The 15,392-nt window shown below is 38.6% G+C and overlaps 2 protein-coding genes across 3 annotated transcripts; both read right to left on the bottom strand.

Moving 5' to 3' along the window:
• Window positions 1–316: 316 nt before the first annotated feature.
• On the bottom strand, window positions 317–5,642 carry micos10 (mitochondrial contact site and cristae organizing system subunit 10). Of its 2 annotated transcripts, none has more exons than XM_022215463.2 (4): window positions 5,500–5,642; window positions 2,257–2,304; window positions 1,387–1,493; window positions 317–507 (listed from the first exon to the last, which is right to left on the bottom strand). In XM_022215463.2, the coding sequence occupies exons 1-4, from the start codon at window positions 5,561–5,563 to the stop codon at window positions 496–498; spliced, it is 231 nt and encodes a 76-aa protein (XP_022071155.1). In that variant the 5' UTR covers window positions 5,564–5,642; the 3' UTR covers window positions 317–495. The 2 variants fall into 2 exon arrangements, with proteins under 2 accessions (XP_022071155.1, XP_051805884.1); XM_051949924.1 differs by having other exon boundaries at window positions 317–504.
• Window positions 5,643–6,442: 800 nt separating this feature from the next.
• sike1 (suppressor of IKBKE 1) lies at window positions 6,443–12,583 on the bottom strand. The gene is made up of 5 exons (XM_022215461.2): window positions 12,145–12,583; window positions 9,961–10,066; window positions 9,740–9,882; window positions 9,523–9,636; window positions 6,443–7,551 (listed from the first exon to the last, which is right to left on the bottom strand). The coding sequence occupies exons 1-5, from the start codon at window positions 12,301–12,303 to the stop codon at window positions 7,414–7,416; spliced, it is 660 nt and encodes a 219-aa protein (XP_022071153.2). The 5' UTR covers window positions 12,304–12,583; the 3' UTR covers window positions 6,443–7,413.
• Window positions 12,584–15,392: the final 2,809 nt, after the last annotated feature.

Genomic DNA, 15,392 nt, shown 5'->3' with positions numbered 1-15,392 from the left:
TCAGCTGCTGCCAGCCCTGTGACCCCCCTCACCCACACCAAGCCCACCACCTTATGGGACTGCACTTGCCTTGCTGCCCCCACCGTCCTCTCCGACAGATTTCATATAACCACTCTAACTCATATTTTAAACACATTTTTTTTAATCTGCACTAATACTTGACTCCTTGCTACTTGGAGTGTATGAAGTATTTTCTGGCCGTTATAATTCATTGCACGAGACTTATTTTTTGTACTACTTAGTTCAGTGTGAATCTACACGATTTTCAGCCCTCATTAAGAAACTGTGGAACAACTTATCACCCAGCCATCACACGTTTTTGTTGTTCTGATTATTTTATTAAATAAACACAGACTGTCCTGATCAGGCACACACAAATCATACAGAGTCATCCTAGGGAGGTTCGTCCGCAGGGAGGCAACACGCCAACAGCCAAAACAAAACCAAACAAAATGATGGAAAAAATAAAAAAGACAGTCCCTTGGTGACTTGCAGCTATTCCTCCTGCTGAAGAAAACAGAAACAATTTGTGTAACTCTTGATGAACATAAACGATGACATTATTAATCTAAGTTAGAAAACAAGAAATACTTATGTTTTTAACCCTCTGGAGTCATTGTTACTGCTATTTTACTTGGTGCCTGTGATCTGATCTTTATATGATATATATCATAAAAATATATATTGAATTTCCCTTCGGGGATGAATAAAGTGATTCTATTCTATTCTATAAATGTATGTATGTGTATATATATACACACACCCCAACCACCGTTCAAAAGTTTGGGATCAGACAGACAATTTCATGCTTTCTATGAAAACTCACACTTTTGTTCATGTGCTAACAAAACTGCACAAGAGTTTTCTAATCTTCAATTAGCCTTTCAACACCATTATCTAACACAATGTAGCATTAGAACACAGGAGTGATGGCTGCTGGAAATATTCCTCTGTACCCCTATGGAGATATTCCATTAAAAATCAGCCATTTCCAGCTAGAATATTCATTTACCACATTAAAAATGTCTAGATTGTATTTCTGATTCATTTAATGTTGTCTTCATTTAAAAAAAATGCTTTTTTAAAAAAAAAAAGGACATTTCTAAGTAACCCCAAACTTTTGAATGGTAGTGTATATATGTATATAAAAAAGCCTGTACTGTGTGATAGAAACCAGTTATCTATGTAATTTAATAAGAATACATATGCAGCTTTAACACCATAGCAGTACACAAAAATATGAATTGTTAAAACTGTAATTGGAATTTGAATTTAGAGCATTTTACTTTTTTCATATTGCAGCACAAAAACCGTATGAACACACAAACTCCAGAGGGGTAAGTTCTATATGTGCTTTATTAAGGGTCCGCAGATCCACAAACCAACCTTTTCACTTTTGTGCAGCAGATAATGTGACCTCAGGTCATTCTGGCAGTTGGCGTATGCCATGCCAAGTCCTGCCCCTGAGCCAAATGAAATCGGCCACGTGTGCCCTATAAATGAGAAACACAGTAAGGACGACAAAGAAACACATAACAGTGTGATTAAAACATAGTAGAGATGGTGTGTGAAATCCTTTTCACACTTCAGCCTTTTTTTTCCTGTACTTAACTTTAACGTGTATGTGCTGCTTTGAGGATAGGTGGTGTTCTGTTCTCATCAGAAGCTCAGCTTATAATAGTGTCTTTAGGGTTTTCAAAGTGTAGGTGGCTTGCTCATTTAATTATACAGCAATGTGCTTTAACTCTTTTTGTTTTTAAATGTTCTTGTGTGGGACCAGCAGTAATGTTATACAGAATTATGGACCCGGACAGGCACGGATGATAGCTAAAGGGGGTCCTTTTTGGGGGTATGACGTACAGGCGCACATACATCAATGAGCGGACCAAGTAAGAAGTTTGACAGTAGCTAGGTGAACGTGTCTGTATCGTTTTGCATCTGTATCTGAAGAGAGAACACACATTAAAAGAACTTTAAACTCATGCACACTTGGAGCCACTTTCTATCCGAGTGTGCAACATTTGACTAATAAATTTGACATAATACAAGTCTACTGAATGATGCGTTTAGTTAGAAAAGACAAGTGACAGTGGAAAAAGCAGGACCTTTGGTAGCAGTAGAGGACAACTCCTACACGTATGTGCTGCAGCAGCTACAGCAGACCCTTAGGTAGCTCTGCTCCTTCTCTGAAGGACCTCTGAGCTAAATGAAAGGTACAAGAGGCAGTAGAGCTACAAATCCATTAAGACTACTTACGTTTGAAGAACAGAACAGAGAATACAATTCCTAAGCCCAGCCCGGTACCTGAAAAACAGAGAGAAAAACATAAACAGCCACAGATTGACACAGATAATACTTAAATATCCAGCTATGGTGTTATCCTTATGTATTGTGTGCATATACTGTCTTATACTGAGTATAGCACATGTACAATTGAATCATATATTTTACATAGGCATTTTGTTGCTTTGTTTTTTAGTATCATGTATTAGATATGGCAATAGATTGTTCTCTATATATTATGCTGGGAAATCTAGTACTTTCCCCTGTGTCAATGTCAATACAGCCAACTCAAACACCTGGAAACTTAAGACGTCTTGCTTAAACAGAAATGACTACACCTCTGTGCAATATCCCTTAAATGTTAAATGATTAAAAATTATATGACTATACAGTAACTGCATTACTTCTAAGGTGAAAAATAGAGTATTTACACTTTTGTAAAAAATTATAAACTGACAGATAAAATTCACTATATTAAAAATACAGGCTCCACAGTCACAACTCAATGCAACAAAAGCCAGTCCACCTTTCATTACTGAACTTCAATTCTTTATTCTTCTTTTTTTTTTTTTAACAATACTGTGTATCTCCACCTTTGAATATGATGACAGATATACGTTTATTCTTCATGGGTTGTCACAGAAACTCTAATTTCATTGGTATCCCTGTGCCAAGTCTGGAGCACTGAAATCTGGTTTTCACAGCTAGATTGTGCTGGCAGCACAGTGGAGTTATTGTTGGAAGAACTGTAGCTTCAATTAGTGGTACCATGCCACACAACTAACCCTTAAACTAAGTAAAGATAAGAATGGAATGGTTCTATTTTTCACTAAAGAAAGAAAGTTGGTGCTCAGTGCTTACTCTGAGTTCAGGGTATTAAAAACTAACAACCACATCAAGAATCTTGTTGTAATCATTGATGAGGATCTAAATTTTAGCAGCCACATCAAAGCTGTAATTAAATCCCCATTCTGGCATCTTAAAAGCATACTCAATCTGAGAAACTCTGTGTGAAAAAACTCATTCATGCTTTAAATACCCATAGAGTGGATCACTGTAATGCTCCTTACTTGCGTCTCTAGTGAGACCAGTAGACATTTACATCTAATTCAAAATGCTGCAGCCAGAATACTAACAATAATCAATAAGAGAGAACACATTAATCAGACTCTTAGATCCCTGCACTGGCTTTAGTAGTCTGAGGCCCTACTTATGGGTATAAGTCTCTGAATGGCCTTCCACTGCTTTTAATGAATCAGTTAAATTCTGGTCTAAGCTGGTAAATACTACGGTTAAATGTGTCTGCACTGATATTCAGCTTGTTTTAATTCATATTTCCATTTATTTGGAAACTTGATCTTTTGTCTTTTTCCAGCCGTTTTAATTAATAATAAATTATTCCATAATTTTTTGTGCACTTTTCTCATTTTGTCACTACTGTTTTTTGATTCATCTAATCAATTGCATTTTATTCTCCTGTATTTTGTGTTTTATCTTTTACACGCTTTCATTTTTTGCCTTTTAATGTAAAGTCCTAAGTAACTTGTGTGTCTAAGGTTCTACATGTCTCCTGTAATTCCTGTTTACTGCTCTACCTGTGTTCCACTGATCATCCTGGATCATTTTCCAGTTTTGTCAGGTTTTTACCATGTAGAGCCATGACGCAGACAGCAACTCCTTTAGCACAAGACTCAGACACCCTCAGTGCAAGAAGGAGCGCTACCGCAGGTCCTTCATCCCCACTGCCATCAGACTGTATAACACTACTGTGTAGTTGTTATTATGTGCAATATTTATTATCTTGTTCTTGCACTTTCGTGACTTTTGCACTCCTCTGTTTTTTGTTTCTAAGAGCCCTGTAATGTTAAATTTCTCCTTTGTGAGATTAATAAAGTCTATCTTATCTTATCTTAACTTAGACATAGACAAACACAGTCCATAAAACTGAGAAGGTTCATAACAACCATTTTCATACAGTGAAATTAAATGAAAATGAAATGTGTACTCAGTTTAGTTTCCATCATCATGTGGTTTCAAATTTGTGTCAGTGATCACTGATTAAGTTTCTAGCTGGACCCTGTATTTTCAAAATAGTCTTCAGAGAGCATTTGTGATTATTCATTAAATGAAATATTCTGCTGGCAGATGATTAGGCTTTGAATTGTTTATAAGTGAAGTGATAATGCACAGGAGTGTACACGCCGCTAAATACTGCACACGACTATGACTTAAAGACCCACTTATTCATAATAACAGTAACGCTGAAGATTACAGTTCACTTCAGCACAATCTGTTGTGAATTATTTAGTTTAAATGCTAAAATTATTACATTTATACAGTTAAAAAATGTATTCATTCATATCTGCCTTCGCCCGAGTCAGCTGGGATAGGCTCCCGCACCCCCCGCGACCCTAGTGAGGATAAAGTGGTGTCTAGAGAATGGATGGATGGATGGATGTTAAAATTAATGAATGAGAGATGATTTTATTTTGGTAAAAATGTGTGAATGCGATAACAGGAAGTACATATATTTCATGTGCTTTTATGTTGGAAGTGAAAGAGAAGTAGTAATACTGCAAAAAGGTATGAGTTCCTAAACGTCTTGTTCCAGTGTTCCTCTAACTACAGCTTTTAATGTTCAGTTAAATGCTCAGAGATCTGAAAGGAGTCTCTCTGGCTTCATTTAAGAAGCTTCCGCTTAGCAACAATGATGCAACTTTACCTTCCGTCATTTCTAGTTAGCTGTATTCATCCTGGAAATGTAGCATAAGCCAAGATAATTAACAGTTTACATGATATTTAAACATATGTGTTATGCTAAACTCTGCCGAAGTGAAGAGTGAGCTCCTGAAACGTTTACACTCATATCAGAGCAAATATGTGCCAGTAAATTAGCAAACATCCAGTCAACAGTTTGTGGATGGCTTTCCCTCTTCTGTCTGACAACTACATTAAGGAGGAAATTATGAGGACCGTTAAAGGCAGTGATATGGAGGGCTGCTCTCTTTAAGGAACTACAGAATTCCCTCTAATGTGCCTAGATTTAATGAGTCATGAGTATAAGACATTCAGTTGTCCTTTACAAGCCCTTATGGCTACCCAGTTAGCTTCTCGTCCCAATGACAGCTGCGGACTACAGTACAACTGCTGCTGGTTCTGCCTTTATTTCTCTTCCGTAACAGCGCCGGTAACGGCAGAAGACTCCAAGATATTTACCGAGTTTTATGGCACCGTCTGCCAGGCATCGGTCCACCTTTTTCCCCAGCTGCTTCTCAGACATGCCGAATGTTAGCTTGACTCGGACTGGAAGTGTCAAATGAACACTGCTTTACGTGCTGTCGGAAATTTTAGACAATTACAATATGAAAGCAGAAGGCACGACAGAGTGGCGGAGGGCAGAAAGTCTTATGATGACAAATTTTAGTTTTAAAACTGGAATTTCATCAGTTTTGTGATACAGATTCAGTACATGTACATAAAGAAATCAAGAACACATACAAGTTTTTTAATACTACGTCCCTGAATGCAGCATCATAAACTCCAGCAAACCTCGCGATGAGTTACACTCGAAACGCCCTAATATCTCCCCCTTGCGGTGAATCTTGGAATAAGCCAAATAGAGCGCCACAGTCTGGATACTGCACAAGCAAATACACTTCCATTCAAAAGTTTGGGCTCACCCAGACAATTTCATGTTTTCCATGGAAACTCACACTTTTATTCATGTGCTAACAAAACTGCAGAAGGGTTTTCTAATTATCCACTAGCCTTTCAACACCATTAGCTAACACAGGAGTGATGGTTGCTGGAAATGTTCCTCTGTACCCCTATGGAGATATTCCATTAAAAAGCAGTCATTTTCAGCTAGAATAGTCATTCACCACATTAACAATTTGTAGACTATATTTCTGATTCATTAAATGTTATCTTCATTGAAAAAAAACTGCTTTTCTTCAAAAATGAGGACATTTCTAAGTGACCCCAAATGGTTAAATAGTAACGTAGTTCCACTAAGTGTCCCAGTAGCCATGACAGTGAACCAGCAAAACCTCCTGAGTGGACTGCAGCCACCATGAACACACACGTGTTCATTGTATTCACCTCAATTCATAGATCATAGATCATTCAATGCACGTGTTTACGTCATGACAGAAAAAAATTCAGAGATGCAGGGTTTTGTATTGCAAAGTTTCTGAATGAAATTTCATTTGACACAAATCAGTACACTGTTTGAAGTCATTACAGCATGTTAACCTTATTAACACTGATTACCTGAGATGACAATGTATAGTTTCTGACAACATACAGTGCAAAACGTGGTATTTATCACACAAAAAGTTCATGTTTTGAAATTGTTACAACTAACAACCATGTGCCATCAGCTGGTGCACATTACGCTGCATCTGAAACTTACAAAACTGGTGTTGAACACACAGAATCAAGATACCAAACATGAAAATCATGTTATATATTGGGACTGACAAATGTATCAAATTCATAAAATGACAATCACATACAAAGGTTCCACTGTCACTCCTCAGCAGGAAAACAGTGAGAAACAGCCAAAAGTCCTCTTCTTGGCAGCAGGCACAGCCTCTCACATGGTGTGAACTACAAGTTGGCTTCTCAATAGATTTCAAGTGAACTCATAAGAAGGGTGGTTGGAAGGGTGTTACTCGTCGTGGCTGTGTTTGGACAGCAAAGGGGCACCAAAGAGGTAGAAACTGTGTCCTTGAAGAGAAAATGTATCTTTGGAGGAAAAAAGAAAACCCCTCTGCCTTTGTTGCCTTTAATCCAGTAATGTGTATATCTGAAATATTTCACTGCCAACCAAGACCCCTTATTTAAAGTCATGGTTTACGTGGAATTCACTTCAACATGACTACAGTGATCATACACTTACTGTACATGTGAATACTTACAATAGCTATCATCTAGTAAATGCTTCTGATAGCCTCAACGTTGTGATTAAGTGACCTTCACAACAACAAAAATATGCTGTTTGACTGCATTCCATCGATGTAAAAAATAATCAGGTGGTGAGCACAGGTGAGGACGACGTCAACCCTCTGTCCCTGTCCTGATGGCCTTCTTGTTGCCCCACTCAATTTCACACTGAGGTTGTTGTGATCACTCATGGGACTCCAGCTGAAGGGACTGTTCTTGTGCTGCTGCTGCTGCTGCTGCTGGCTGGTTGGTTTCTTCTCTTGCTGTCTTCACTGATCCCTTGCTGATGGCCAGGAGGTCTCGCAGCTCCTTGTTCTCGATCTAAATGACATAGATTAACCACATACTTAGAGAATAAATGTCCAAAAGATAGAGTTCAATATCAGTTTATCCAAAATACCTATTATAACATATATTTTTACTTTAAGCAATACATATAGTTTGGTTTAAGTAGCCCAGAGGGATGTAGGACAAAGCAAGATTAATGTATTAGCGAGGTATGTTGAGCCTTAAGACTCTCTTTTAACCTTCTGTGGTATCTGATGCTGCACAGCTAACCTTCCCCAGAGAAGATTCTGTTCAGTGTTTGGCATTTACATCAGCTGTAATAAGCATCATACTTTCATCAGTTATTTTCCCGACCATATTCTCTCTGAGAGATTCTAAGCTAAGGGAACACGTTATATCTGCAAACCTGCTGAGCCAGCACTGGTCATGTCACTAAATGAAGCCATGCAGTTACAGTATTGCACACTGTATGCAACGCATTGCCATGGAAACCTACATGCTTTCAGTTGGTGACAAAGAAAATGCACAACTATGTTTTTATGCTTGGTCCTAATTTGTTTCCTGGTCTGTTTTTCACTGCTGGTGCTGCAGCTAAGAGAACAGAGATCAGAAACCTGGTCAGTCTGTTGCTATTGAACACAGAATATTCCATCAAGAACATCGACATCACTACAATTTGGGGAGAAAACTAGTTTGATTTTCATGTATTCTTCATTATGGTGTCTGATCTAAATGTATTTGTAGAGTAGCATGTTAAAATGTATGAAGTTTAAAGTTTAGGAGCTCCAATGAGCAGCTGTCACATCAGAAATATGTGACTGCATTAAGAGTGTACCCCTAACGTTGGCTGCATTCCACTTACATAATTAAAGAGCTAATTTACAAGCTGTGACTGTTGCAAAGGTTGATTTGCACTGGACGTATAGACTTCCTTACTACGACCACTGTTAAGCTGTGCTTGAAGTTGTTGTCCTGTGAGCCTCCTTTCACCAAGCTGTTGATTCTCAGAAACTTGTCTTCTGATTCTGTTGTGGCTTTGGGTCTTTCAGATCTCTTCCTGTCAGAGTTTCCTCCAGTTACTGAGTGCCTTTTGATGGTGAAGAAAGCTGTACTCACTGACATCTTGACTTTCTTCCTAATTTCTCTACAGAAAAGACCTACATTTAAGTGTTGTGATGGTCTGTCTCTCTTCTATTGCTAATTGCCTTTTCCTCACCATTTTTATAGCAACACACTACTTTCTGCAGTACAATACTGTTCTGGAGGGTATGGTGCCACGCTGTGTTCCAGCACTACTTTAATGCAGACAGAGATGGTTGTAAGTAATCAAGAAAAGTTTGGACACCTGTAGGATTTGGTAGCAGCAACTTTCCAGGCTTGATCAACCTCTACTGCTGCAGAACAGCTTTAGGGTGTTAACCTCTTTCTTGTTTCCTGAAAAAAAGGCCTTTTTGTATAATTCTGAAATGTACATTATTTTTCAGTTTTGGGTAACCTTACCTTATTTTTAAACCTCTGGAAGTTCACCGTGTACCTTTGTACCATTTCAAGCTATTCATTAGATTTTAACTACTTGAATTTCAATGAAAAATTGGAAAAACTGGGGTGTTGTAAAACTTTTGTCCGGTAGTGTACATATGTATATTCTGTATATGCATTATGCTATATGTCAGTGTGCCCCAAATGTTGGTTGCATTCCACTTAGATATTTACAGGAGCTAATTCACAAGTTGTCACTGTTACAAAGGCAGATTTTCACTGGATGTATTTGTGATTATAACTGCACTAATGGGATGACATAGGTGTCCGTGTAATTGTCGCTGTGCTTTGGCTGGGACATGCCCGTCATGGGGAGTTTTTAATGAGTGTAACACTAAGCATAGACAGCTTCTACATGAAAAAAATCTGGTTTGTTTCAGAGTGCTATTTGGAGACATGCTTCTTAAGAAATATGGGCTCACTCAGGAAAACATCTACAGCTGTTCCTGGTTGCACTGTGCTCACCTCTAGTTGGGCGAGCCTCTCTCGTACAGAGCAGTAGTGCTGATCATCCACCTGCACGGCCCTTCTCATCACCTGACCCATCTCACATATCCGCTCCACCTGGGTCTGCACCTCCTGGAGAAGAGTCAGACACCAAGATGTTGTACAAAATCAAGACCTCTGCAACCGAAGTGTATCAATGAATGAGCATTTAAATAATGCAAAAAAAAAAGCCTACTTTTGCGTGGTCCTCATGGAGGCTCAGCACAGGTTTAGTGTCCAGCTCCTTCTTTGCCATCATCAGCTGCAGCATCTGCTTGCGGTACCGACCCATGATCAGCTCTAGGGCGTACTGGTGCTCTTCAAGAGACAACCACAGTTCTGCAGGGAAAGTCGTGAAGTGGGTTAGAACGGACATAAAACTTCAGCCATACAATAGGCAGAGTCGTGTCCGTTTACCTTTATTTTCCTGCTGTAGTTCCTTGATTTGAGTGTTTTCCTGAGTCAGAAGGACATGGGGCTTGTATTTCGTGAGCTCCTGAATCTCAGAACTGTCTTCAGTGTGCTGAGAGGAGAAAGAGATAAAGAGCAGTCGGGAGTAAGAGATAAACAATAGAAAACAAAATGCTTTTTTTCCAGAACTGAGGGTTATGGCCAGGCCTGTTGGACCACCTCTCTGGATCGGCCAAAGACCAGCGCTGCTCTACATACCTGCATAGACCAATTACATCCGTCTGTAACTGTGTTCAGCAATGGCATCACTCGGACTGAATGTCTAAGAATACAGCCTCAAATATTTTCTGAATAGCCCCAAATTGTTTTTGTTTTTGGCATGAGAAACAGTCAAATCTCCTAAAAGCAGCTTATAACATTATCCTCTTGTACAGGAATACAAATAAAAGCCACTGCAATAAATGAGACCATCATCATCATCGACAACAACTACTTTTCAAGAAGGAACTCAAAGCTATATTTTTATATAACGTCATTGATGTAAGTGTGTGCATCAGAACCATGGCTAAGTTTCTTCTTATCATCTCCAGGCAGCAGGTATTCTGGGATTATTATCATTTATTTATTTGTTGTATTGTGTTGTGGGATATTGCAAGTGAACTTTCTTTCCTGCATCTCTTCTTCTGGACTGTTTAAGGGGTCACTCAGCCACGTCACCATTTAATAAAATTGTTATTAAAAATTTCAATGAGCATTAAAAACTTCTAAGCGCTAAAGGAGCCAGAATTGGAGGACATTTTACATCCCACCCAGCAAATTTCAAATAATCCACGTACAAAATACTAAAACATGCAGTTGTTGTGTAAATGTACTTGTCCTGAGACCAAACCTAGAAAAACAGTAGAAAAGAATGTTTGAAAATATTTTCAAAAATAAAAATAAGTCTGGAGCCATTTTTCTCTTGTCTCACTCCGATGATTTTAAAATTAAATTTAAATCTCCTTTTTTGGTATTATTTTTTTCATTGATGTCTCTTATAATTGTGGGAACATTTTTTAATCAATAGAGCTTGTGTTGCAACAACCCTGCTAGCATAACCTTTATAGCTGGTAGAAGAAGAAGAAAACACGGAATCACAGGATCCACTGGAAGTAAATCAAACAGTTTTCCCAAAGAATGTGTAGAGTAAAGCTATGTCCTCTCTTCTATTTTTCATCTTTTCATAACATTGTCAGCCTTGATTGAATGTCTCACTCTACCTACCTCATGTAACCCTGTTATGCATATTATCAGGAAAAGATCAATTATTCTTACTATTTTACATCAGTGAGTTTGTCCTCTTGGTCAGCAGTAACAGTTAGCTAAATACAATACCATTCAAAAGTTTGGGGTCACCCAGACAAGTCATGTTTGCCATGAAAACTCATACTTTTACTCACGTGCTAGCATAATTGCACAAGGATTTTCTGATCATCCCTTACCCTTTCATCACCATTAACTAACACGAAGTAGCATTAGAACACAGGAGTGATGGTTGCTGGAAATGTTCCTCTGTACCCCTATGTAGATATTCCATTAAAAATCATCTGTTTCCAGCTAGAGCAGTCATTTTCCACATTAACAATGTCTAGACTGTATTTCTGATTCATTTAATGTTATCTTCACGGGAAAAAAACGCTTTTCTAATTTCTAAGTGACCCCAAACTTTTGAACTGTACTGCAGCTACCTTCTACTCCTGAGAAAAAGCTGACACTAGCCCTGTTACTGTGGTTAGAGTAGGGATAGTAAACAACAAATAAAACATGGAATAAAAAATGTTACCACTGATGTGAAAGCTGAGTTAATCGAGCCTTTGATAATATATTTCATGTTATTTATGAACAGGAAGCAGAATATAGTAAAACAGAAGGTTTATTTTTCAAAAATACTGAACCCCAAAGTCCTCCATTTCGGTAATGACCCAAAAGTTGACAGCTCTGGTGCACCGCAATGGTTTCCAGTGCGCACCTTTAAATGTGAGCATCGTTCTAAATCTGAAGAAAAACTAACCCCAAAGCACACAGCAAAGTGATATTAATGTGAAACACGGGATAGGCATAGGAAGAACTTTTCCCAGAGTACAGTGTCTAACATTTTAGAACCACTCTTTCCTATAATAAGTGGAACATAGTGCCCTGGTTGGTGCTCACCTTGTCTGGAAGCGCATTTCCCACCTCCCTCATACTGTGCACTCTGTGGCTCAGGGCCCCGGACTGCTCGATCAGCCCCTCGGCGGCCGTGTCGTGCTCCTTCAGCCGCTCCAGAAGAGTCCGAGCATCGCCCAGCACTTTCTCCAGAGTGCAGGCCATTGACTGAAACCGACAGCTCCTCTGTGTATCGTAAAGTAGCTGCTCTCAAAGCCGCTGTCAGGTCAAACGGTGGTAGCTTAGCCACAGAGCCGTAGTTTGCCGCGGCAGCTCTTACAGCGACGCCTGCATACTGTTATGGGACTTTAGTAGTATTTTGTCAATAGGCGGAATAAGTAACGGGTAGGCAAATAAAAATATTAACACTATTTGTTGTCGTCAAGTCGTTTCCGTGTAAAACAAAACGACTCAGTTTTCTTCTGTGGTGTGCAATGGCAGTTAGCACACATAGAATTAGCGCCCCCAGCTGGTGTGGATCCTGCGGCTCAAGTCAGTAAATACTGAAATATGATCAGAATCAGCTTTATTGACCATACACGTACACAACATACAAGGAATTTGGATTCGGCTGGAAATAGAAAAAACATATTTAAACAAAACGAAGAAATTAACTATAGTAATAAAAAATAAAGATAAAAACCTATATATAGATATTTACACATATCAAAAGAATATGTAAACACGGTAGTTAAAAAAGTGATAATTGCTACAATCATAATACTGTGCAAAAAGTAGAGAACACTGTTATTCATGCAAAAATAATGTACATACACATTGGTGTATTGTACAGATGTGGAGGAATTGCTCAGTTGTTTATTTGGGTGATAGCAGTGGAAAAGAAGCTGTTCATGTGTCTTGGTTTTTGTGTACATGGCTCTGTAGCGCCTGCTGGAGAGGAGGAGGGAGAACAGTTTAAGTCTAGTGTGAGTGGTGTCTCTGATGATGTTCCCTGCCCTCTTCCTGGTTCTAGTGGAGACAGCTCCTGGATGGAGGACAGGGAAGCTCCAGTGATTGTTTCTGCAGACTGTTTCTGCTGTGTGGCTGCTCCAGAGGTGCACAGGACAGATTCGATGACAGCAGTGTAGAACTGCATCAACAGCTCCTGTGGCAAGCCGTGTCTCCCCAGGAAATACATCCTCTGCTGAGCCTTTTTATTTTTTAGGAAGGAGTGGATGTTCATTTCCCACTTCAAGTCCTGAGAAATTGTAGTCCCCAGGAGGTTGAAGGACTCCACAGCTGATGGTGCCGATGGTGACGAGAGCTGTGTCCTGAAATCAACAATCATCTCCACAGTCTAGAGCATGTTCAGCTCCAGGTTGTTGTGGCTGCACCAAATCACCAGCTGCTTCAATTTGATAACGTTCATTCTTTCAGTGTTTTGTACAATATCTAATACATCCAACTGTACTTTAATCTTTCTAATGTCTTGGATCATGTGCCTTCTTTCTGTCACATATTTCCAACCATGTATAGCTCAACATATTATACTGTTAGTTCCTTGTCCGTCTGTATTAAGACTGCCCACTTTTTCCAGATCTAAGTGTTGATATTACTCTCTTACCTTCCTTCTCCTTCTTGTACAAATGATTTTTCCCACTTTCTTATGATCTCTGCAAAACATTGTACTTTCTTCTCCATTTGCTGTTGCCTCTTTTCCTTAAATCTTTGTTTAATGGTGTCCTTTATTACTGTCCTGAGACTACGTAACAGTGTGATCATTTATTTGATGTCATTTCTTTAAAGCCAGTATACGCCTGTACTCATAAAAACGCCACTGCACTGTAAAACATCACAACGGAATTCAGTCAAATCAACTTCTCTTTTCTAGTTGATTTAAGGCAAATGTATCATATCATCATTCATATAGACAAACAAACACACTCACATTAACATTAACATCTATGGACAATTTAGAGTTACAAGTTACCGTCAGCATATTTTGTGGACTGTGGGAGGAAGCTTTAGTACCCAGAGAAACCCCATGCATGCACAAGGAAAACATACAAACTGCATGCAGAAAAATCCCAGGAAGGCCAGGATGAGAGCCAGAGATCTTTGAGCTGAAAAGTGAAAATGCTAACCACTGTGCAGCCCAAAACAAACATTAGTATGAATGCAGTCCTTACACATGTAGACTTCTAAATTATTTCACTGTTACTGGGAGCACTCTCACAGATCATCTTCATGCTGATTCTCATCTAAATGTGGCTTCAACAACAGAGATTGTAAGTTTACTGTGTTAACTGCAGAAGAATCTCTTTAAATTTAGAACAAAGAAAGCAAGTATAATTGCAAGCACCGTGAATGTGACTTGGTAATTCAAGCTGATATGTTTATTGAACTTTTTTTCTCAAGTTCAGTTGAGTTCAGTTTGTCTCTAACTTTCACTCGTTTTACACTTTCAAACCTCCAACAACGATTTTGAAGTCATAAATCAACAGAAGTGCAGTTAACACACATGTTGAAGGTGGCATGGGAAGTTAATAATAATAATAATAATAATAACTTTATTTGTATAGCACCTTTAAAAAATGAGTTTTAAAAAGTTCTTTGACACAGACAGGAACATAAAGGAATCACAGCACAAGAGAGAAAGAACAAGATAATTTAAAAGACAGAACATTTAAGACATACACAAAACACAAAATGAAATTGAGAGTCCATGTCATTGGAGCCCAGACAATACTTGCCTGGGGACCAGACAGCCTTTATATTGTGTATTACAAATACACATAAAGTCAAGACCGTATTCCCGGGAATACAGTCTAGCTAAGCTAGGCTAAGACAATACAAGACGTCTGCTACATAAAAGAGACCGTGAGGACCAGAGTAAAAGCTAAAAACAACAAACCTGAAAAATACATACTAAAAATAATAGAACAGAGATTATAAAAAGACACAGAACAATAAAACAGATAAAAGATAAGTTGAAATAGTTTACAATTTATAGTACCCATAATTTAAATTCGGTAAACTGCAAACGGCCCAGTCATGATTCCAAACAGATGATTGCTCTCAGCAGTTTTGTGTCCTTTGTTAACAGCCCTTTGGACAATATTTCAGTATTTATTCTGTGTAAACTCTCAATTTCTCACCTTCTATTCCTTTACGTGTGTGTATGTCTTCTCTTATTTCTGTCGTAGGCTTCAATAGATGATTCGCCACTTCTGATTAGGGATCGATTAGCAACATGTTAATTATTAATAACGATAACAGTCTTCACGTGTTTAATCAAAGATAAAATCAGAAGA

Source organism: Acanthochromis polyacanthus, chromosome 6 (assembly GCF_021347895.1).
Source record: "Acanthochromis polyacanthus isolate Apoly-LR-REF ecotype Palm Island chromosome 6, KAUST_Apoly_ChrSc, whole genome shotgun sequence".
Taxonomy (NCBI): Eukaryota; Metazoa; Chordata; class Actinopteri; family Pomacentridae; genus Acanthochromis; species Acanthochromis polyacanthus.
Note: the sequence above shows the minus strand (reverse complement) of the source record. Positions and strands in the feature narration are given on the sequence as shown.